General features: G+C 39.9%; 1 protein-coding gene across 3 annotated transcripts; it reads right to left on the bottom strand.

The window, feature by feature from the left end:
- Positions 1 to 666: 666 nt before the first annotated feature.
- On the bottom strand, positions 667 to 15,238 carry fggy (FGGY carbohydrate kinase domain containing). Of its 3 annotated transcripts, none has more exons than XM_061084173.1 (16): positions 15,183 to 15,238; positions 13,425 to 13,618; positions 12,232 to 12,343; positions 11,598 to 11,749; positions 11,292 to 11,380; positions 10,914 to 11,029; positions 10,646 to 10,774; positions 9,226 to 9,329; positions 8,126 to 8,233; positions 7,519 to 7,580; positions 7,051 to 7,213; positions 6,028 to 6,102; positions 5,791 to 5,911; positions 5,510 to 5,604; positions 1,640 to 1,701; positions 667 to 1,004 (listed from the first exon to the last, which is right to left on the bottom strand). In XM_061084173.1, the coding sequence occupies exons 2-16, from the start codon at positions 13,605 to 13,607 to the stop codon at positions 923 to 925; spliced, it is 1,653 nt and encodes a 550-aa protein (XP_060940156.1). In that variant the 5' UTR covers positions 13,608 to 13,618; positions 15,183 to 15,238; the 3' UTR covers positions 667 to 922. The 3 variants fall into 3 exon arrangements, with proteins under 3 accessions (XP_060940156.1, XP_060940155.1, XP_060940157.1); XM_061084172.1 differs by having other exon boundaries at positions 15,033 to 15,233; XM_061084174.1 differs by lacking the exons at positions 12,232 to 12,343; positions 13,425 to 13,618; positions 15,183 to 15,238 and having other exon boundaries at positions 11,591 to 11,668.
- Positions 15,239 to 16,243: the final 1,005 nt, after the last annotated feature.

Here is a 16,243-nt window from a genome sequence, read left to right as displayed (position 1 = left end):
ACAATTATTTGCGTATGCATTTGGGTCGCTCTGTCTTTTATAGACTGATGCAAAAGGAATCGGAACCTGTGGTTATTTACACACACGGTGAGATAATAGCTGCATTGAGCAAAGTTCACTCTCAATATTTCATCATCCTCACCATTGTCCCCAAACCTACCTACGTATTTGTTGTGTCAGGCAAAGCAAATTCATTGACTGAAAACAGTATGGTACTTGCATAAAAAACGTTGCGGTTGCTGTTTTCCCTCCCACTTAACCACCTACATTTGACTAAAGAGCAAAGTCTAGCAACAGGGAACTTCCTCTGTGCGCTGACACCTCTCTGATGCAGTTCGCCCTCTCCTTCATAGGTTAGTTGTTTTGAGGTGGCTGTTAACTTAGCTGTGTGGGCTTTGCCGTCGTTCTCCCCTTTGCTTGGTCGACCACAGCAGCGGAGAGCTTATCAACTTTGATCCTGGGAGCTGCTGGCAGGAGAATTTAAGGACGGAGGTGGAGGTGTAACTGGCAGGAAATGGAAGAACAAGAGGAAGTGCAGCGAGGGGAGAACAAAGGACAAGATGTTTGAAAAATGAACCAGTGTCAGGGTTGATGTTAAAGTTCATTCAATTATATATCTAATACTTTAGATTGTGGAGGCGGTAAAAAAGACACAAGCACTGTCTGTAATTTCAAAAATTTCTTTATATATTTTAATCTGACAGTATTTCATGGTACTGTCACCTTGGACGAGGCAGAGAGGCCTTTGGGGAGCCCAAACATACTCTTCATTCTGTCGATTTCCCCACATTTGCTTTATCATCCTGCAGCATTGGGTCTGTTTTACTTCAGTTCATTGAAAACAATTATTCGGAACCGCTCTTGTTTGCGGTGTGTGGATCCAATTTCTGTTTTACGTCACAGAGTCTTCTTGGTGCCTCCATCACCCATCGTTCATGAGGGCCTGGTACTCCCTCTGGTGGGCAAAAAGCCGCAAGAACACCTTGTACTTTCTCTGATAGAAGCTGAAAAAAAATATTAAATGCATTTTATTTTTTGTTTATAATGTATACTAATGTATATTTAATTCGTCATTTTAATTTAAGCCTGGGAACATGCGTCCTGAGAAAGTCCGTAATTCAAAGAAAACTAATGTGATAATATAATTCAGAGTCCTTTAAGTCCCAACTGGTGATGTTTGTTTATTTATTTTGTGCATAAACAAAGACCTTGTTAATGTCTGCATGGTAAAGGAATAGTTGGTAAATACTTTAATAGCTTTTATGAGCAACACAAATTGAATTATATGACAAGGTGAAAATAAAGCTTGATAAGCTGAGTTCTCTACAGCACCCGTTGTGCATCTAAAGTTGTTAAAGTAAATGATCTTATAGAGGCTCTATAATCATCTTTGGTGTTACCCTTAATTGGAGTGGAATCATTTAATAGAAAAGAACTTGTAAATCAGTCTCTAAATCTACAGGGGTTATTTTTTAACTTTGAAATTAGATTAGAAATAAAACATAAAAGAAAAAGAACAGGTAGACATTTATGTGAAAATGGTTCCTATAGAAAGGTGAGATCTTAAGAAAGGAGGGACTCTTCTTATTTTAAACCAAAAATTGATGAGGTTATATTCATTGATTTGTTTCTCTCTCACCTCTGGAGTTTTTCGTCGGGCTGAACAACTCGCCCCACTTTGGCCATTCTCTCCATTGCCTCCTAAAAACATAGATCGCAAAAAGGAAAATGTGACTCAATAAATCATGTTACACTCATTCAGTTGCAGGCCGGCCCTGACCCAGTTACAGTGTGAACAAAAGCCAGCTGCAGCGGTTACAGCACGGGCCGAGTTTATGACTAATGCAGCGCTGGGGCCCTCTCTGTCGTCTAAAGACACCAAATCCAGCCGGTTGACTCTGTGCAGCTCAGAGGATCAGACGCAACAACTGGCTGCTGCAGTTATGGCCGAAAACGGTTTGACAGGTGCAGCCTTGTCCAAACAATAACGTCTTATTTTTAGTACATGTGGCTTAAAGGCTTGTCATTCTACGAGCTTCGGTACTGAGAAGGCAAGGAACGATAAGCTGAGCAGAGCACTGATCCTCACTTGTATCTTAAACACACTGTGCATGAATCTGGCTCTTCTCTGGGGCCGAACTTAGTCAGCAGAGCGATGCACATTATACATCACATTTTTACACCCAGCAGATGGAGGCATTGAGTCTTTTAAAAAATGTGTGCATATGGTTTTTGTCATCAATGTTTCTCCAAGAAGATTGGATTTAAAAACACTAAATACACTGCAAAATAAATATGTTTCAGGGATGTTCAAGAATGATTTTACCCATGAACTTCATGGGTAAAATCATGTGTTGGAAACAGTTGTATGACAGCTCTGACGCACCCGTGGTTATAGCTTTGTTGTTGGTTTGGGACTAACCCAGGTGAGAAATACATTAATTCCTTCAATGTTTTACATTATTTAATACAAAATACAGGATATGAATAATGGTTCAAAGTATTTTCCATATTGCAATTTGCAAATATTCTATGTATATGTAATTATTTATATATAATATGTTATTTGCAGTAACACAGCACAGTAGGCGGTGGTTCAGTGGTTCCCACAGCAAAAAGGTTCTTGGTTCAAATCCCTGTTCAGCCAGGGCCTTACTGTGAGATGTTCCCCCCTGTGTCTGAGTGGGTTTCTCAAGGGTACTTCTCCCAAATAGTGCAGCTGGTAACCAGAACGATCGTGCATTTTGTGATAAAAGCATGAAATTTGGTACACTTATAGCCAAAGGCATTCTCAAAAGATTTGGATATGGAGCCACCATGAATTTTCGAAATGGCGCCCATGGCAGCCATCTTTCAAAATGGCTGTCAGTAACAACTGTTCGCTTATGAATGATGGATATAATATGATGTTTCAGGCTTATTTACCATACATAGTACTTGGTAAATGTCTTTTGGATAATCTAAATTTGTCATTAAATATTCAAGATGGCTGACATCTTCAAGATTGCAGCCATCACTTTTATGACTGTCTGATATGGGTGATCTCGGTGTCAAACCAGTATTATTTTTTATTTCCTTTTCTTTGTGCAGAATTCAAATTTGGAACTTTACAATTGGCCAGAAGCTTCCTTCTAACTCAGAAATGGTGACCACAATAGTCACACTTGGTGACCACTGGTCACCTACAACAAGATGGCGGCCATATTTCTGAAATTAAATCTATAATTTCAAGTACACTATCATCTATTTTATTGTAATTGAAATGTTACCCAATGAAAAACAAAAAAAGAAAAAAAAAAAAGTAATAGAGTGGATGTTGAAGCACAACCAGGGCACACTGGTGACACCACTGCTGTGAAACTCAGCATGGGGTTCAGTGCCAGCTAAACACACTCCTCTTATGGGTTTCCCAAAGGAAAAAAGCACGTACTTAGCCTACGCACGTGCACAGTGCATACTCTGACAGTCCAAAGGTTACCTGCACCATTGTAGATGGGACAGCCATCATCCAGATGCTGAAACCAAGTTCAGTAAAAACCTTCAATGACTATGCCCATGTGATCTTCATTCCATATCTGACCAGAAAGTTTGAAACTGTGTCCAGGCTTGATCTGGTGTGGGACCGCTACTTGTCTGACTCTCTGAAAGCTGCTACGAGAGCAAAGCGTGGCACTGGAATTCAGAGACGTGTGGTAGGTGATGCAGCCATTCCCAGGAACTGGCAAAACTTTCTTAGAGTTGACAGCAATAAGACTGAGTTGTTTGCCTTTCTCTCGGAGGCTCTGCTCAGATGGTTTGTGCAGGAGGATAAACAGCTTGTCACCACAAGTGACATGGAAGTCCTTAGCAAGCCACCTCTCCCAGATAGGACATCGATTGCTCCTTGCACGGATGAGGAAGCGGATAGTCGCATGTTATTGCACGTAGCCCATGCAGCAAGAAACGGCCACCACAAAATTATGATTCAAACAGTTGATACTGATGTTGTGGTGCTGGCTGTGGCAGTGGCTCAGACTCTACAACCAGAGGATGAGCTTTGGTTGGCTTTCGGTACTGGTAAGAATTTTCGATATTTGGCAGCCCATGAAATTGGAGCAGGGCTCGGGCCCGAGAAAGCATGTGCACTACCAGTGTTCCATGCATTGACGGGTTGTGACACTGTGTCAAGCTTTGTTGGCCATGGGAAAAAGACTGCATGGGCTGTATGGTCTGTGCTTCCAGAACTTACACTTGCCCTGTTGAAAGTGTCTTCAGCCCCAGATGACATACCACAGGAGGTAATGGCCACAATTGAGAGGTTTGTTATCTTAGTCTATGACCGAACCAGCACATGTACAGAAATCAATACGGCAAGGAGGAAGTTATTTGCAAAGAGGCACAATGTGCAAACAATCCCCCCTACCAAGGCTGCCCTAGAAGAGCATGTTAAGAGAGCTGTATACCAAGGAGGGCACGTGTGGGGTACAGTCCTGGTGTCAACACCAGAACTACCTTCACCGTGCGAATGGGGCTGGTCAAAGTCACCTGAGGGGGACTATGAACCCTTCTGGACATGCCTACCAGATGCAGGCCAGTCAAGTTATGATCTTGTCTCATGCAAATGCAAGAAAGGTTGTGTTGGGCAGTGTAAGTGCAAAAAATCCCACTTACAGTGCACAGCCCTTTGTGTCTGTGAAGGTGAGTGTGACTGGTCTTCCCTGTGATAGACCCTAGGTTTCCCTTGCTTAACATGAGTATTTTGAGATAGAAAGAAGATTCTTAGAAATTCCAAAGTTCCCAAATCAAATTCTGCATCAAGATAAATGTATAATTAAACATAGAGATCATCTATATCTAACCAGTTGGCGGCCATTTTGAATTTTCAATGAAAATGTTCCACTATCCAAAAGACATTTACCAAGTAGTATGAATGGTAAATAAGTCTGAAATATCATATTAAATCCATCATTCATAAGAAAACAGTTGTTGCTGGCGGACATTTTGAAAAATGGCTGCCATGGGCGCCATGTTGAAAATTCATGATGGCTCTACATCCAAATCTTTTGAGAATGCCTTTGGCTATAAGTGTACCAAATTTCATGCTTTTATCACAAAATGCACAATTCCTTTATATTTTGGAACTAACCTCTTGTACTAAAAGTCCAAAGAAATGTTCGGTAAAATTGACCGTATGGGTGTGAATGTGAGTGTGAATGGTTGTTTGTCTCTCTCCAAATTTGTAATGCATTTTCATTATCCTGTATCACCAGCAGTGGCATTACGCACATATATATATTAGAACCCAACTTAGCCTTACACAGACATATCAGTATCAGAATTTATTTCTGAATATGGCAACTTCTATTTTACAGAATAAAATAATGCAGAAAAGATGTGCAATTATGTTTATTTCTGTAAAAATTGTATTTTCTCAATTCAAGTTTTATATATTGGGTTATATTTCTATTTATTCTCTGCTACAGCCATTGTTATCGTTTTTAAATGCTGTGCGTGTGTGTGTGTGCTCTACCTGTATAGAGCTGAAGTCCTGTGATGCACATGCTCCCAAAATGGCTGCTCCTATTAACACAGCCTCCACCTGGTCTGGTAGCACCACAGGCAATCCTGACGAAGATCATGTTGAACAAAAGTGAAATGAGTGAAAGAGCCGTCATTGTAGATTCTGTTTAACAAGTGTTAGTTCACTTAATAGTATTTATCTAAACGTAAATGTATCCTAATATAAGTGGAAGTTCTAGTTGAAAAGTAACATCTAACATACTATTGTGATCTATTATTCACAGTTTCTACCTGTTGCATTGGCGTGAATCTGTACAAACAGGGAGTTTTTGCTCAGTCCCCCACACAGGAAGAGGGTTGTGATATCATGTCCTGCTTCCTTCATGGCCTCCAGAATATGTAGCGTACCGAGCTGAAACCAAAGAAAGAAACACAAGACTATTTAGGTTCCAAGTAAAGAAATACAACCTCCCTCTGTAGGTTTACCACAATGTTAGTGTGAGGCTCAGAGGAAGAAGTCAAACTTACAGCGAGGGCTTGCATGGTGGCTAAATAGAGCAGAGCCAAGTCATCCAAGGTTTGAGAGAAGCCCAGTCCAACCACCTGCAAAACAGTGATTCATGCAAACAGACTTAAGTGCTGAATAAGAAGAATCACTGTTTGATTTTAAAAAACCTACGTCAAAAGTTCCTGTATTTTGGAGGAAATTATTTTGAAATTATTTATCGGAAAGAAATTGTTAAACATATCTGGATATACATGTATATCCATCAAATTGACAACACTCATGTCTGTGTACTGTAAGTATAGAGGACATAATTCACTTGGTGACTAGAGACAGTTTGTCTCCCTCCCTTTTGAGCAGCTCTACTTCTTCAGATCAAACTGATGTGAAAGTGATGAAGCTGGTTAGCATGCTAACTTGAGTCACGACAAAGGAGTGACAGAAATAGAAGCTGATCGTTATCTTTGCTCATTAAACGTTGGTGCTGCTTTTGACCACTGGAGGCAGCTCTTTGTAAGTAAATGAAGTTTAATGCAACATTTCTTCTAAGTAAACAGCTGATAATGCATATAATTAATCGTTTTTTTGTTATTATTAGTATTTATTGATTATTTATCCCCCTTTTCTTTTTTATAATTTGATCTACATATGCGTTTTAGATTTCTTATTATTTTTATATTATAATCAAGCATTACTATTTTTATTTTTATTTGTTGGTAAGTTTGATAACATGATTAAACATATAATTTTTGATTTCTTATTAAATTGTTTCTTTTTTATAATCAAAGATATGTTTTCTTAAATATAATTTTTTCTTTCTTTTGAATGACCACACCTTTGCCGTGTTTGAACATAATACTCCTGATAAAGTTAGTAAAAAGCTATTAGCAAAGTCTTACATATAGCCTCTTTAAGTATATGTAAAGGTTATTAGAGCATCATACTTCCTATCATTCCCCATCTGCATGTCAGTAATAAACTTAAATAGCTTAAAATAACATTTTGTATCATAAAGTAATTTCAAGCCTGGAGTCGTGTCCCCTCACCATGCCCTTCAAAGTGGGATCAGCCAGGGGAGACCTGTTTCCGTGGAAGTCTGGCCACAAGTGAAGACTGGATCCCAGCAGGTCAACAGAGGAACTGGAGCTAGCCATTGAACTCAGGTGGCTGTTCAGGTAGCTGTAGATTTTCTCACCTGTGAAGGGACATCTGGGGGAAAAGCACAGTAAGGAAACGGATGAAACAAGATCAAAAATCATAAAAATCATAATGAGATTTTTTCACAGAAGACAATACAACTTGTCATAGAAGGAAAAGCACAGGTGTGACTGAGGGAGCACCTTTGTTTAATTCTAGAAAATCCAACAATTCAATAATGCGGGAATTATATTCATTTATATTTAACTACCATTTAATAGACATAACGAGCTTCTAATCTATGTAAAGTTGACTAAACTGAACAGGGTTGACAAGTGTGCTGACACGTATGTGTTATGTGCAACACATCGACTGACCTCTGCTGTGCCTGCTCCTGGAGCTGAGCGTAGGCAGCGTGGCCCTTCACCATGTGGTCAATCTGAAGGGGGGGGCAACATGGTCCAACAGAGAAAGAATCACAGATCATACAGATTTGGAAGAGCTGAAGCAGATTTGATATAGTAGCTTATTTTGTCAAACCAAAGTATTCACACTCACAATGGCTCTAAAGTGATTATATACATATATGTCAATATTTGCCTTATATCGAAGAATGTGTCTGAGTCACAGACACAATCCTGACTGCATAATGTCCCTCATACCAAGTACTATGATGGTAGAACATCAAAAAGACACAAAACAACTTGCCTTACATGTTCCGCATTAATGTGCATCTTTACAAGTGTTTCAATGTTGTATTTGCATTTTTACTCATATTTGAGTGACAGTACACAAAAGCCATTTATTCACTGGGCAGAGACAAACTGCTCTCAGACTGAACTGTTTATGTGGCCAGATGTGTGATCACATCCAGATGTGTTTCGAGTAGAATTATAATTCATCTCAGCTTGCAAACACTTTTCTGTGCAGCCTGAGGCGTGTGTAGTACAGTAGGACGATCACTAAGCTGGACAGTGGACTGACCAGCCTTCCTGTAGCACTCTGTCCTCCCTCGTTGAGCCACATGTCCGGCACCATGGCCGACAGGTGGGGTCCCCACACTCCAGGCACAAACCGGGGCTGCTCGCTGATCTGACAAGACGTCACAGTGAAAAATAAATGTGAGGGGTCATTTTTGAATGTCAATCAGGGTGTTTTTACATCTAGAGAGATATGAAAGCCTTTTTAAAAGCAGCAGAAGGACTATGTATGTTTGAAATGTGAATGTAAACAGCTAGTAACAGTATTAGTAACTGTGAGCTCCACTGCTCACAGCTACTAATTCACAGTATATAATGACATGTGTAAGAGAGAGGATAGGAGAGCAGCCCTGTCATCAGTGTTACTGAGAAAGATCATTTATCAAACTACTTTAAAATAGAAAAACTACTTCAAACTGATTGGGTACCAGTACATTAGTTTCAGTATTGTATCAGTATTCTGCATCAGTGTAAGCATTTAATTAGTATACAAATCATTATTAGTATAATATTAATTTGAGTACTGAATCAGTGTTAATATAAGTATTTGAGTAAGTATTACACAAAAGTAGGTCAGAGGCATGGCAAGTACTAATGCAAATATTAATGCTAATACTAATAAAGTAATAATACTTATACTCATACTAATGTTACTATATTAGTATAAGCATTAATATTTGCATTAGTACTTGTATTGTATTAGTGCAAGTATTATCCTTAGCAATATTATTAGTACCTGTGTTAGTAATGATATTAGTACTAGTATAAGCTTTAGCATTAGCACTTATATTAGCATTAGTATTTGCATCAGTATTAGTATTGGTATTAGTATTAGTATTACTATTACTATTAGTATAAGTATGTACATGACTTTAGAGTTGTTCATTTTTGGTTAATAAGTGCATGAGCAATCTGAGGTGGTGTTACATTAGTCATGCAGTGATGAAGTATAATATAGTTTATCATGGGGTTCAAAGCATGCCCATGTTTTCAGGAGCCAATAAGCTGGAGGGACTTCAACTGAAATGCACAGCAGGGACCACCGCAGCTCAAGTCTGTTAAAAATGCCACACAGCAGGTGAAGTGTATCTGCGACCCACTCACCGCCATGTGACAGCTGGACGTCCCGCAGATCACCGCCATGCGTTGGGTAATAGACTGGTCCTCACATGGCAAATTCAAGCCTTTAACATCTGCACCTATCACACCTGGAATGAGATGTAATATTAGATTTGATGGTCTAAAGCTTTTTTGGGGTATTACCTGATAAAAAATGTTGTGTGTAGTAGTAGCAGTGATTTGCAGATCAAAAGCTTGAAACGCTTTTGAAGCGACCCTCTCACCCACATGTGGGACTCAGCACTGACACTAACTGCTGGAATAATGTTGGTCAAGCTGGTTTGAGTTTAAGGTGCAAGGCTGATCTATGTGCAAGGGCCGGGGCTGTACATCACTGTGACATGTACAACAACTAAAAGTTCAGTGTGTTTTAACCTCTGGCTGTTACAACAATGTGTGATCGGCAGAGGTCAAAGCCAGAGGTCAGAGGGCAGAGATCATGAGCAGTTTACCTCTCAAAACAAAACCAGATGGTTAGGGTTTCTGAACCAAGGACACAGATACAGTAAACTGAAGCACTGAGTGACTTTTACTTGAGATACTTGTTCATTAATTACCTCCTCCTAGGAGATTATGTTTCCCCCCCCTGAGTGTTTGTTTGTTGGTTGTTTTGTTTGTCAGCAGGATTACACACAAATGACTTAATGAATGTCCACTCATCTTGGTGGAAAGATGGGACATGAGCCAAGAAATAATATATTATGTTTTAGCGCAAATTTGAACAAAGGATTAATATTCCTGGATAAAAAGTAGTTTTTTAGGCATTTTCACCAATTTCCAAGGGAATTAGTCATGGATCTTGATGAAAACAAATCAAGCATATTTAAGGAACAAAAATGTGTGTGGATCCAAATAGAAATACGGATTTAGTGGATTTAATGTAATTCAGTCAGGGGACTGTTGGGCCGTGGCGTATATGCACTTTACTCAGTGCTGTTTTTACTTCATTTTTTCACCCAGAATATTTAAGTTTAGGTCGACCAGCAGTTTAAAATGCACCTTTGCATTTTCGCACACTGCATAAGCTGTCTTTAATTATCATCCTGTATATATTCATGTACCCTTACAGCACAATAATAATGGTACTTTATATACACGTGTACAAAAGAAATACAAGAAAACGAAATATATAATGTACTGGGCAAATGGTTTTGACTTTTACTTGATGTGTTTATGCTGCCTAGAAGCTGCACTTCTCGCACCAAAATGGGAAATTTGCAAAAACGTGTATCACCAACATCAGACCTTATGCTCATCTCTTTAATATTATATATATTATAATTCTGTACCATCAGAAGTAACACCTTTCTCTGCCAGGTGGAATTTGAATTACTGAATGCAACCACAGTAAATATCAGACAATGTCAGCTTATTCGTGACACTGGTTGAACTTTACGTGTGATACCTAGGCCTCCAGCATGAGCATCAATGAGAGAAGCGCCGACTGCAGTTCCCGGGTTCAGACCAAAATCTGCTGCTGCCTCCTGGGTGAGGCCTCCTCCCAACGGGCTCCCTGGAGAACAGGTCACGCTGCCTGGACGACAGAAATGCCACAGCTTATAGAATGAAATAACTCTTGCAAAGACAGTCTGTTTTAGGAGAGATGAGAATTTTCATTACAACATTTTCTACATATACAAAGAATATTGTTATAAGGAGGTTGATTTTCTGACCTATTTTGCAATAGTTATTTTCTAGGAGGTCCTCCAATCCAATACTTGTCCAGAAGCTGTCATCCCATCCCTCTGGAGGGCAGTACATCCACTTACACACCACAGTGCATAGAGATCTGTGAAACATTGCAGAATAATACTTCAACATGCCTCCAAAGATAGTTCTTTAAAATAAGGATGCTTTCTACCATCTATCCAATGACCCAGAGTCACATTAACAGTATCATGTGATCAAAAACATGATAAAAGACACATTTCTTAGAATAACCCCAGTTAAGAAAAGCCTATTCTTTCTTTCAAACAGAGATATTCTATTACACACATACTACATCTTCCTGTAATATCTGCACATTAAACGCCTGGATCAGTAAAGTTCACCTTGTCAAAGACCCTGTTGCTTTCCACGACAGGAAGTCTGGCAGGTCGAAGAAATGAGACGCTTTGTTCCAGCAGCTTTCTTTGAGATTCTGATAAAAGAAGCCTCTGATTTGTGAGTAATAAGGACACATACATGCACTGGTTGGTCAGAACTGAGCTGTGAATCACTTCTGGGGAACGTCTTTTGAAGAATCTGTCTCGCCAGGAGAAGGTAGGCTGAAACAACACCCGCCACATGCTGACCACCCAGTACAGGCAAGAAAAACCAGAGATCAGTGTCCTCTGGAAACCTCTCTCACCTCTCACCTCTTTGAGCCAGAGCAGCTTCGGGGGCTGCATCTCAGGTGACATGACCCCCCCTACCCTGCTCAGAGCCCTGTGGCCGGCGGTGGTTATACGAGCGGCCTGCTCTGCAGCACGATGGTCCATCCACATAACCACATTCCTCTGTCTGTCACCTGGAGGAAGCAGAAGAGAAAGAGAGAAGGTGTATGTTTAAATGAGAGCATATATCAATAATACTACATGGACTGAATATCTTAGATGTAGCCATGAGATTTAACTGGGAGATGATAAACAAAGTAATTTAACCTGCATATCTGGGTCCTGACCCATGTCTGCTAGGATTCTTCGAGAAAAAAAAACACACCTCCCTACCAGCTCCAGGGATTCTGATCTGTAGCTGACCCTGACCTGGAGTTCACCTTCAGGGATCAATGAAGTATCACATAGCATTAGACTAAACAACAAGTCCAAGCAGAGCTAACCCACTGAAAGATCCCACCTCAAAATGCGGGAAAAAAATCCATTCTAGCTAAATTTGATTGCAAACGCTTTAGTATCCGGATTTCAAAGACATAACAATTACTTCCACCCTGAAAAACTCAATGTGTTCACTCATGATACTTTGCAAAGTATTCTGGACATGTGACTCACTCACCGTCCTGACAGACTGGTACAGGCTGGAAGCTTTGATCCAAAACCACAAGAGAGCAGGTGGCATCAAAGCCAACACCACATACCTGGTTCTTGTCCACACCCTGGATAACTCTCTGGAACATATAGAACAGATATTAGTTTAGTGACTTTACAACATAACACACCTAGGCTGTACTGTTGTATGGTGTATAGATTGAATAATTCTTCTTTTTTACAAATGTAACCCAAAATAAACTATAAAAGGTTCATGCTCAAGCAAACAATATATCCACATATTTGTGTTTTGTGCAGAAACGAGGAGTAAAAACTGATGTGATGCTGATGTCACAAATACCAGGAAGCAACTTCACTGACTGTAAAGGCTCCGCCCCCCAAACCACATGAGATGGTTTTGACACCTCAAAGCCACATGTTGCCGTTGAGAGAGCAGGGGAAACAGTGAGTTTATAAATAATGGATAACACACTGAAACGTTGGCTTCAGGTTAATGACTAAACAACTGAAACAGTTCAAAGTATTGGATAAACAGTGGCTATAGTTAGCTGACAGTCTTGAACAAGTAGTTGATATCATAGACTGTATCAGATGGATGATATAACAGCTCCCAAAAGAGAAGCCAAACCAATATGATCTTCCCCTTGTGTCTGGCTGCTAAACCCTGCCTCCTCAATGTTGGTGGAGGGGACATGGTACACACTTAAAAAATCTAAAATAAATAAAATGTTCTCAAAGATGGTATTTGTCCTTTTAGGTAGTTCTTAGTCATACATAACATTGACGTATGACCAAGAGTTTATATGTCGGGTAAGTGGAGATGCATCATCCATCTTTATACACAGTCTATGTTTATTGAGCTAGTTAACAGTCATGGATAAACAATTGCTATAGTTTGCTCAAAGTAATGGAAAAACTGTTGTTATAGTTACCCATAATAAATGGTTGAAATCGTGATTTAAAGTTGAAGAATGAATAGTAAAAGTTGGTCAAAGTAATGGATACATTTATGCAATCTTCCACCTGCAGAGGAAGCAACATGATTCAAACTACTACAGGATGTACTAAAAATACATCCTGTTTTGTGTACTTGCGTTAGTTGACAACCACTGTTAAATCAGGGACATGACGGCTGGGTTCCCTGTTTGGGTAATTGAAAACTAAGGTTAGGAACCAAACACTGCGTTGAGGTCACCCCACCTTGACAACTGCACAGCATTTCTCCCAGATCTCAGTGGAGGACTGGACATAGTGGTCAGACTGGGGCTCCCAGATGCTGATGGGCTCGTTTGCAGTACTCTTCAGGACACCATCTCTGGTCACCAGTGCAGCCCTCACACTGGCAGTGCCTACGTCCACTCCGACGTAATAGCACTCTGCCATGGGAAGACGAGCTGAATGTAAAGAAAGGAGAAGCAGGGGAGATGAAGAGGTTGATTATAAACCAGGTTACAACTTTCTGGAAAAGTGATGGAGGTGCTCCTCCCTCAATGTGTGACCTGGACCCAAATAATTCCCAACACCACTGCGTGAGCATGTGGCACTTTCTCAGAACTCATCACCATTAACATGCACAGAAATATAGAGTTCTTCAATATTAAGCCTCGAAAAATCTACAGAGACAGTTTAACCTCTGCCCACTGTGCCCTCTCTGGATGTGAGAGGGGGACGGCTGTCGAGTTATAATTTAGCAATTAAGTCCTAATTAAATGTCTTAAATTAAAATGGTCAAATTGACAAAATGGCACAAACAGACGTTAAACCACTTCACATTCATAATGTCGCAATGTGGATGCAGGGGGTTTTCCTTAACCTGAGCAGCTGTGAATTGAAATTTACAATCTCAGACTAGAGTGTTCGAAAATCTAAATTACCACGGGAGGTTATGTTTTCATCTGCGTTTGTTTGTTTGTTTGTTTATCTGTCATTCTTTGGGCAAGATTTTGCAAAAACTACTGGACGGACTACCATGGAACATAGTGGAAGGATGTGGTGTGGGTCAAAGAGGAACCCATTCATTTTTCGTAGAGAGCGATCCAGGATTTTTTTTCACTTTTCACTTTCTGCATTATGATACAGGGGTATTTCCCCGCATTTTGGTTGATTTCTTAGAGAATAATTCATGGATCTTGATGAATAAAATCACCCAGGTTTAGAGGACTGATATTTATGACCCTGTGCCGTTTGCTGCAGATCCAATTAACAATCCCAACCTGAGGAATTTAACTGTGGTTTCATGAGGGGGCTGCTGGGCATTTGCAGAAGTATGTGCTCAAAACCTTCCACTTGATTTAGGACCTGCCCTAACTAACTTTGCACTCCCTATTGTAATGGTACATGCGAGAAAATTCACACTGTTAAGTTACATCAGACCAGAATTTCAACATTTACAACATTCGATCATCACGTATCTGTATCGAGGTGGAAGGGAGAGTTGCTTTATTCAGCAAGGCTTATTTAGGAGCTGCAGATATTTACACCTCATGTTTTGGAAGTACAGTCGCCATCTGTCACGCTATTGATTACATATATTATTGATGTATCTGCTAGTTCTGATCAGATCGGTGATATGATCTGTTCTTGTTGTCTCAGTGTGGAGGGAGAGAGGAGTGGTTTGTAGAAAGACACTCTCCCACCTCATATTCTTGTCATGAGACGAATCCATGATCCATGAGAATGCGCAGGAGGACTGATCCTGAGCCTGCAGCCACTCGGACCTTCTGTCTCCGACACGGAGATAAACACTTGCACTTGTACATTAGAAATCCATTGGAAAACAACAGTGGGGGGGGGGGGGTTCAGACTAACCAGCAGCGTTTGTATCCAACAGTCTCTGTTTCAGTTTCCTCGAAAACTCCGGAGCGTCGTGAACGCGTCAACGTAAAAAACAATCAAACGTGGTGTGTTCAAGTGAAAGGAGCTGAACTCTTCTTCCCTAAAGATTGTAATGTTACTCACAGTTTCTCACAAGCTATGGACTGTGTGTGTCCGTGTGTGTGTGTGGAACAGTTTTCGGGTCATTGTACTTCGAGCTGAGGACAGTGCTGGCTACGGAACGCGTAAGCAGCCAAAACAGGTAGAAGTCGCTTTTCTTGTTCAGCCGAATAAAACTACAGACTGCATATAAATTGTAAAACCATGGATCCCTGTATAAAAGCGAGTCAAGAGGGCACCATGAACTGATCTTATTCTATGTTTGTAAAGTCCAAGTTGTTAGAGGACTTATTAGCCACATAACAATCACTGCAACACAACAGATCCAGATGCTGTTGGTACTAACACGGTACATTATCCCATGTTCAAGTCGAAGAAGTGTTAATGGAAATGCGCTATGGGCCAAAGAGTAGGTCAGAATAAACTTTGCTCCCCACATAGAAACACTAATTTTGTTGACTAAAGTCTGATATCGTATGTGGGGCTTCTCATAAATATCAATAAAACAAAGATTCAATATGATATTATTTATTATAATGCAATATGAGATTGTACATATTGATATAATGATTTAGCATTATGTAAACACAGTGAGAGAGTACAACATATCAGAGTTGAGAACCACAACATTCATTCAGAAGATAAAATCTGTCTTTAAACTGAAAAGAAACAATATTGTGACATTTACTGTGTTGATTATCACTATCAACTGAGATTAAACTTTTTTGCTCTATCGTCCAGCCCCAATGATAAACTGCATTCTTTTCTCAAGTCTATACGTTCAGTTATGTTAGAGTCATTAGATAAGTTATTATGGGGGAAATGGTCAACCACCCTGGGGCCTACGACTTGGTAGGTGCACATGATTTTATTCATTGCAACCTTTTATTGAACATGCAATTCTGAGAATGGTCTTGCATTGTTGCCTCATCTAACGGTTGTGCCTTATAGAGTAGCCCTGTTTCAAAATCAATTTTTAAGAACTTTGGATTTCGTCAAACGGTATGCAGCCATCAATTATGTTTGTTATACCTGCGATTAAACCTTCATGTCCAAGTATTTGCTATGAAAAATATGGAAAACTA

The sequence above is a fragment of the Limanda limanda genome, chromosome 13 (assembly GCF_963576545.1).
Source record: "Limanda limanda chromosome 13, fLimLim1.1, whole genome shotgun sequence".
Taxonomy (NCBI): Eukaryota; Metazoa; Chordata; class Actinopteri; order Pleuronectiformes; family Pleuronectidae; genus Limanda; species Limanda limanda.
Note: the sequence above shows the minus strand (reverse complement) of the source record. Positions and strands in the feature narration are given on the sequence as shown.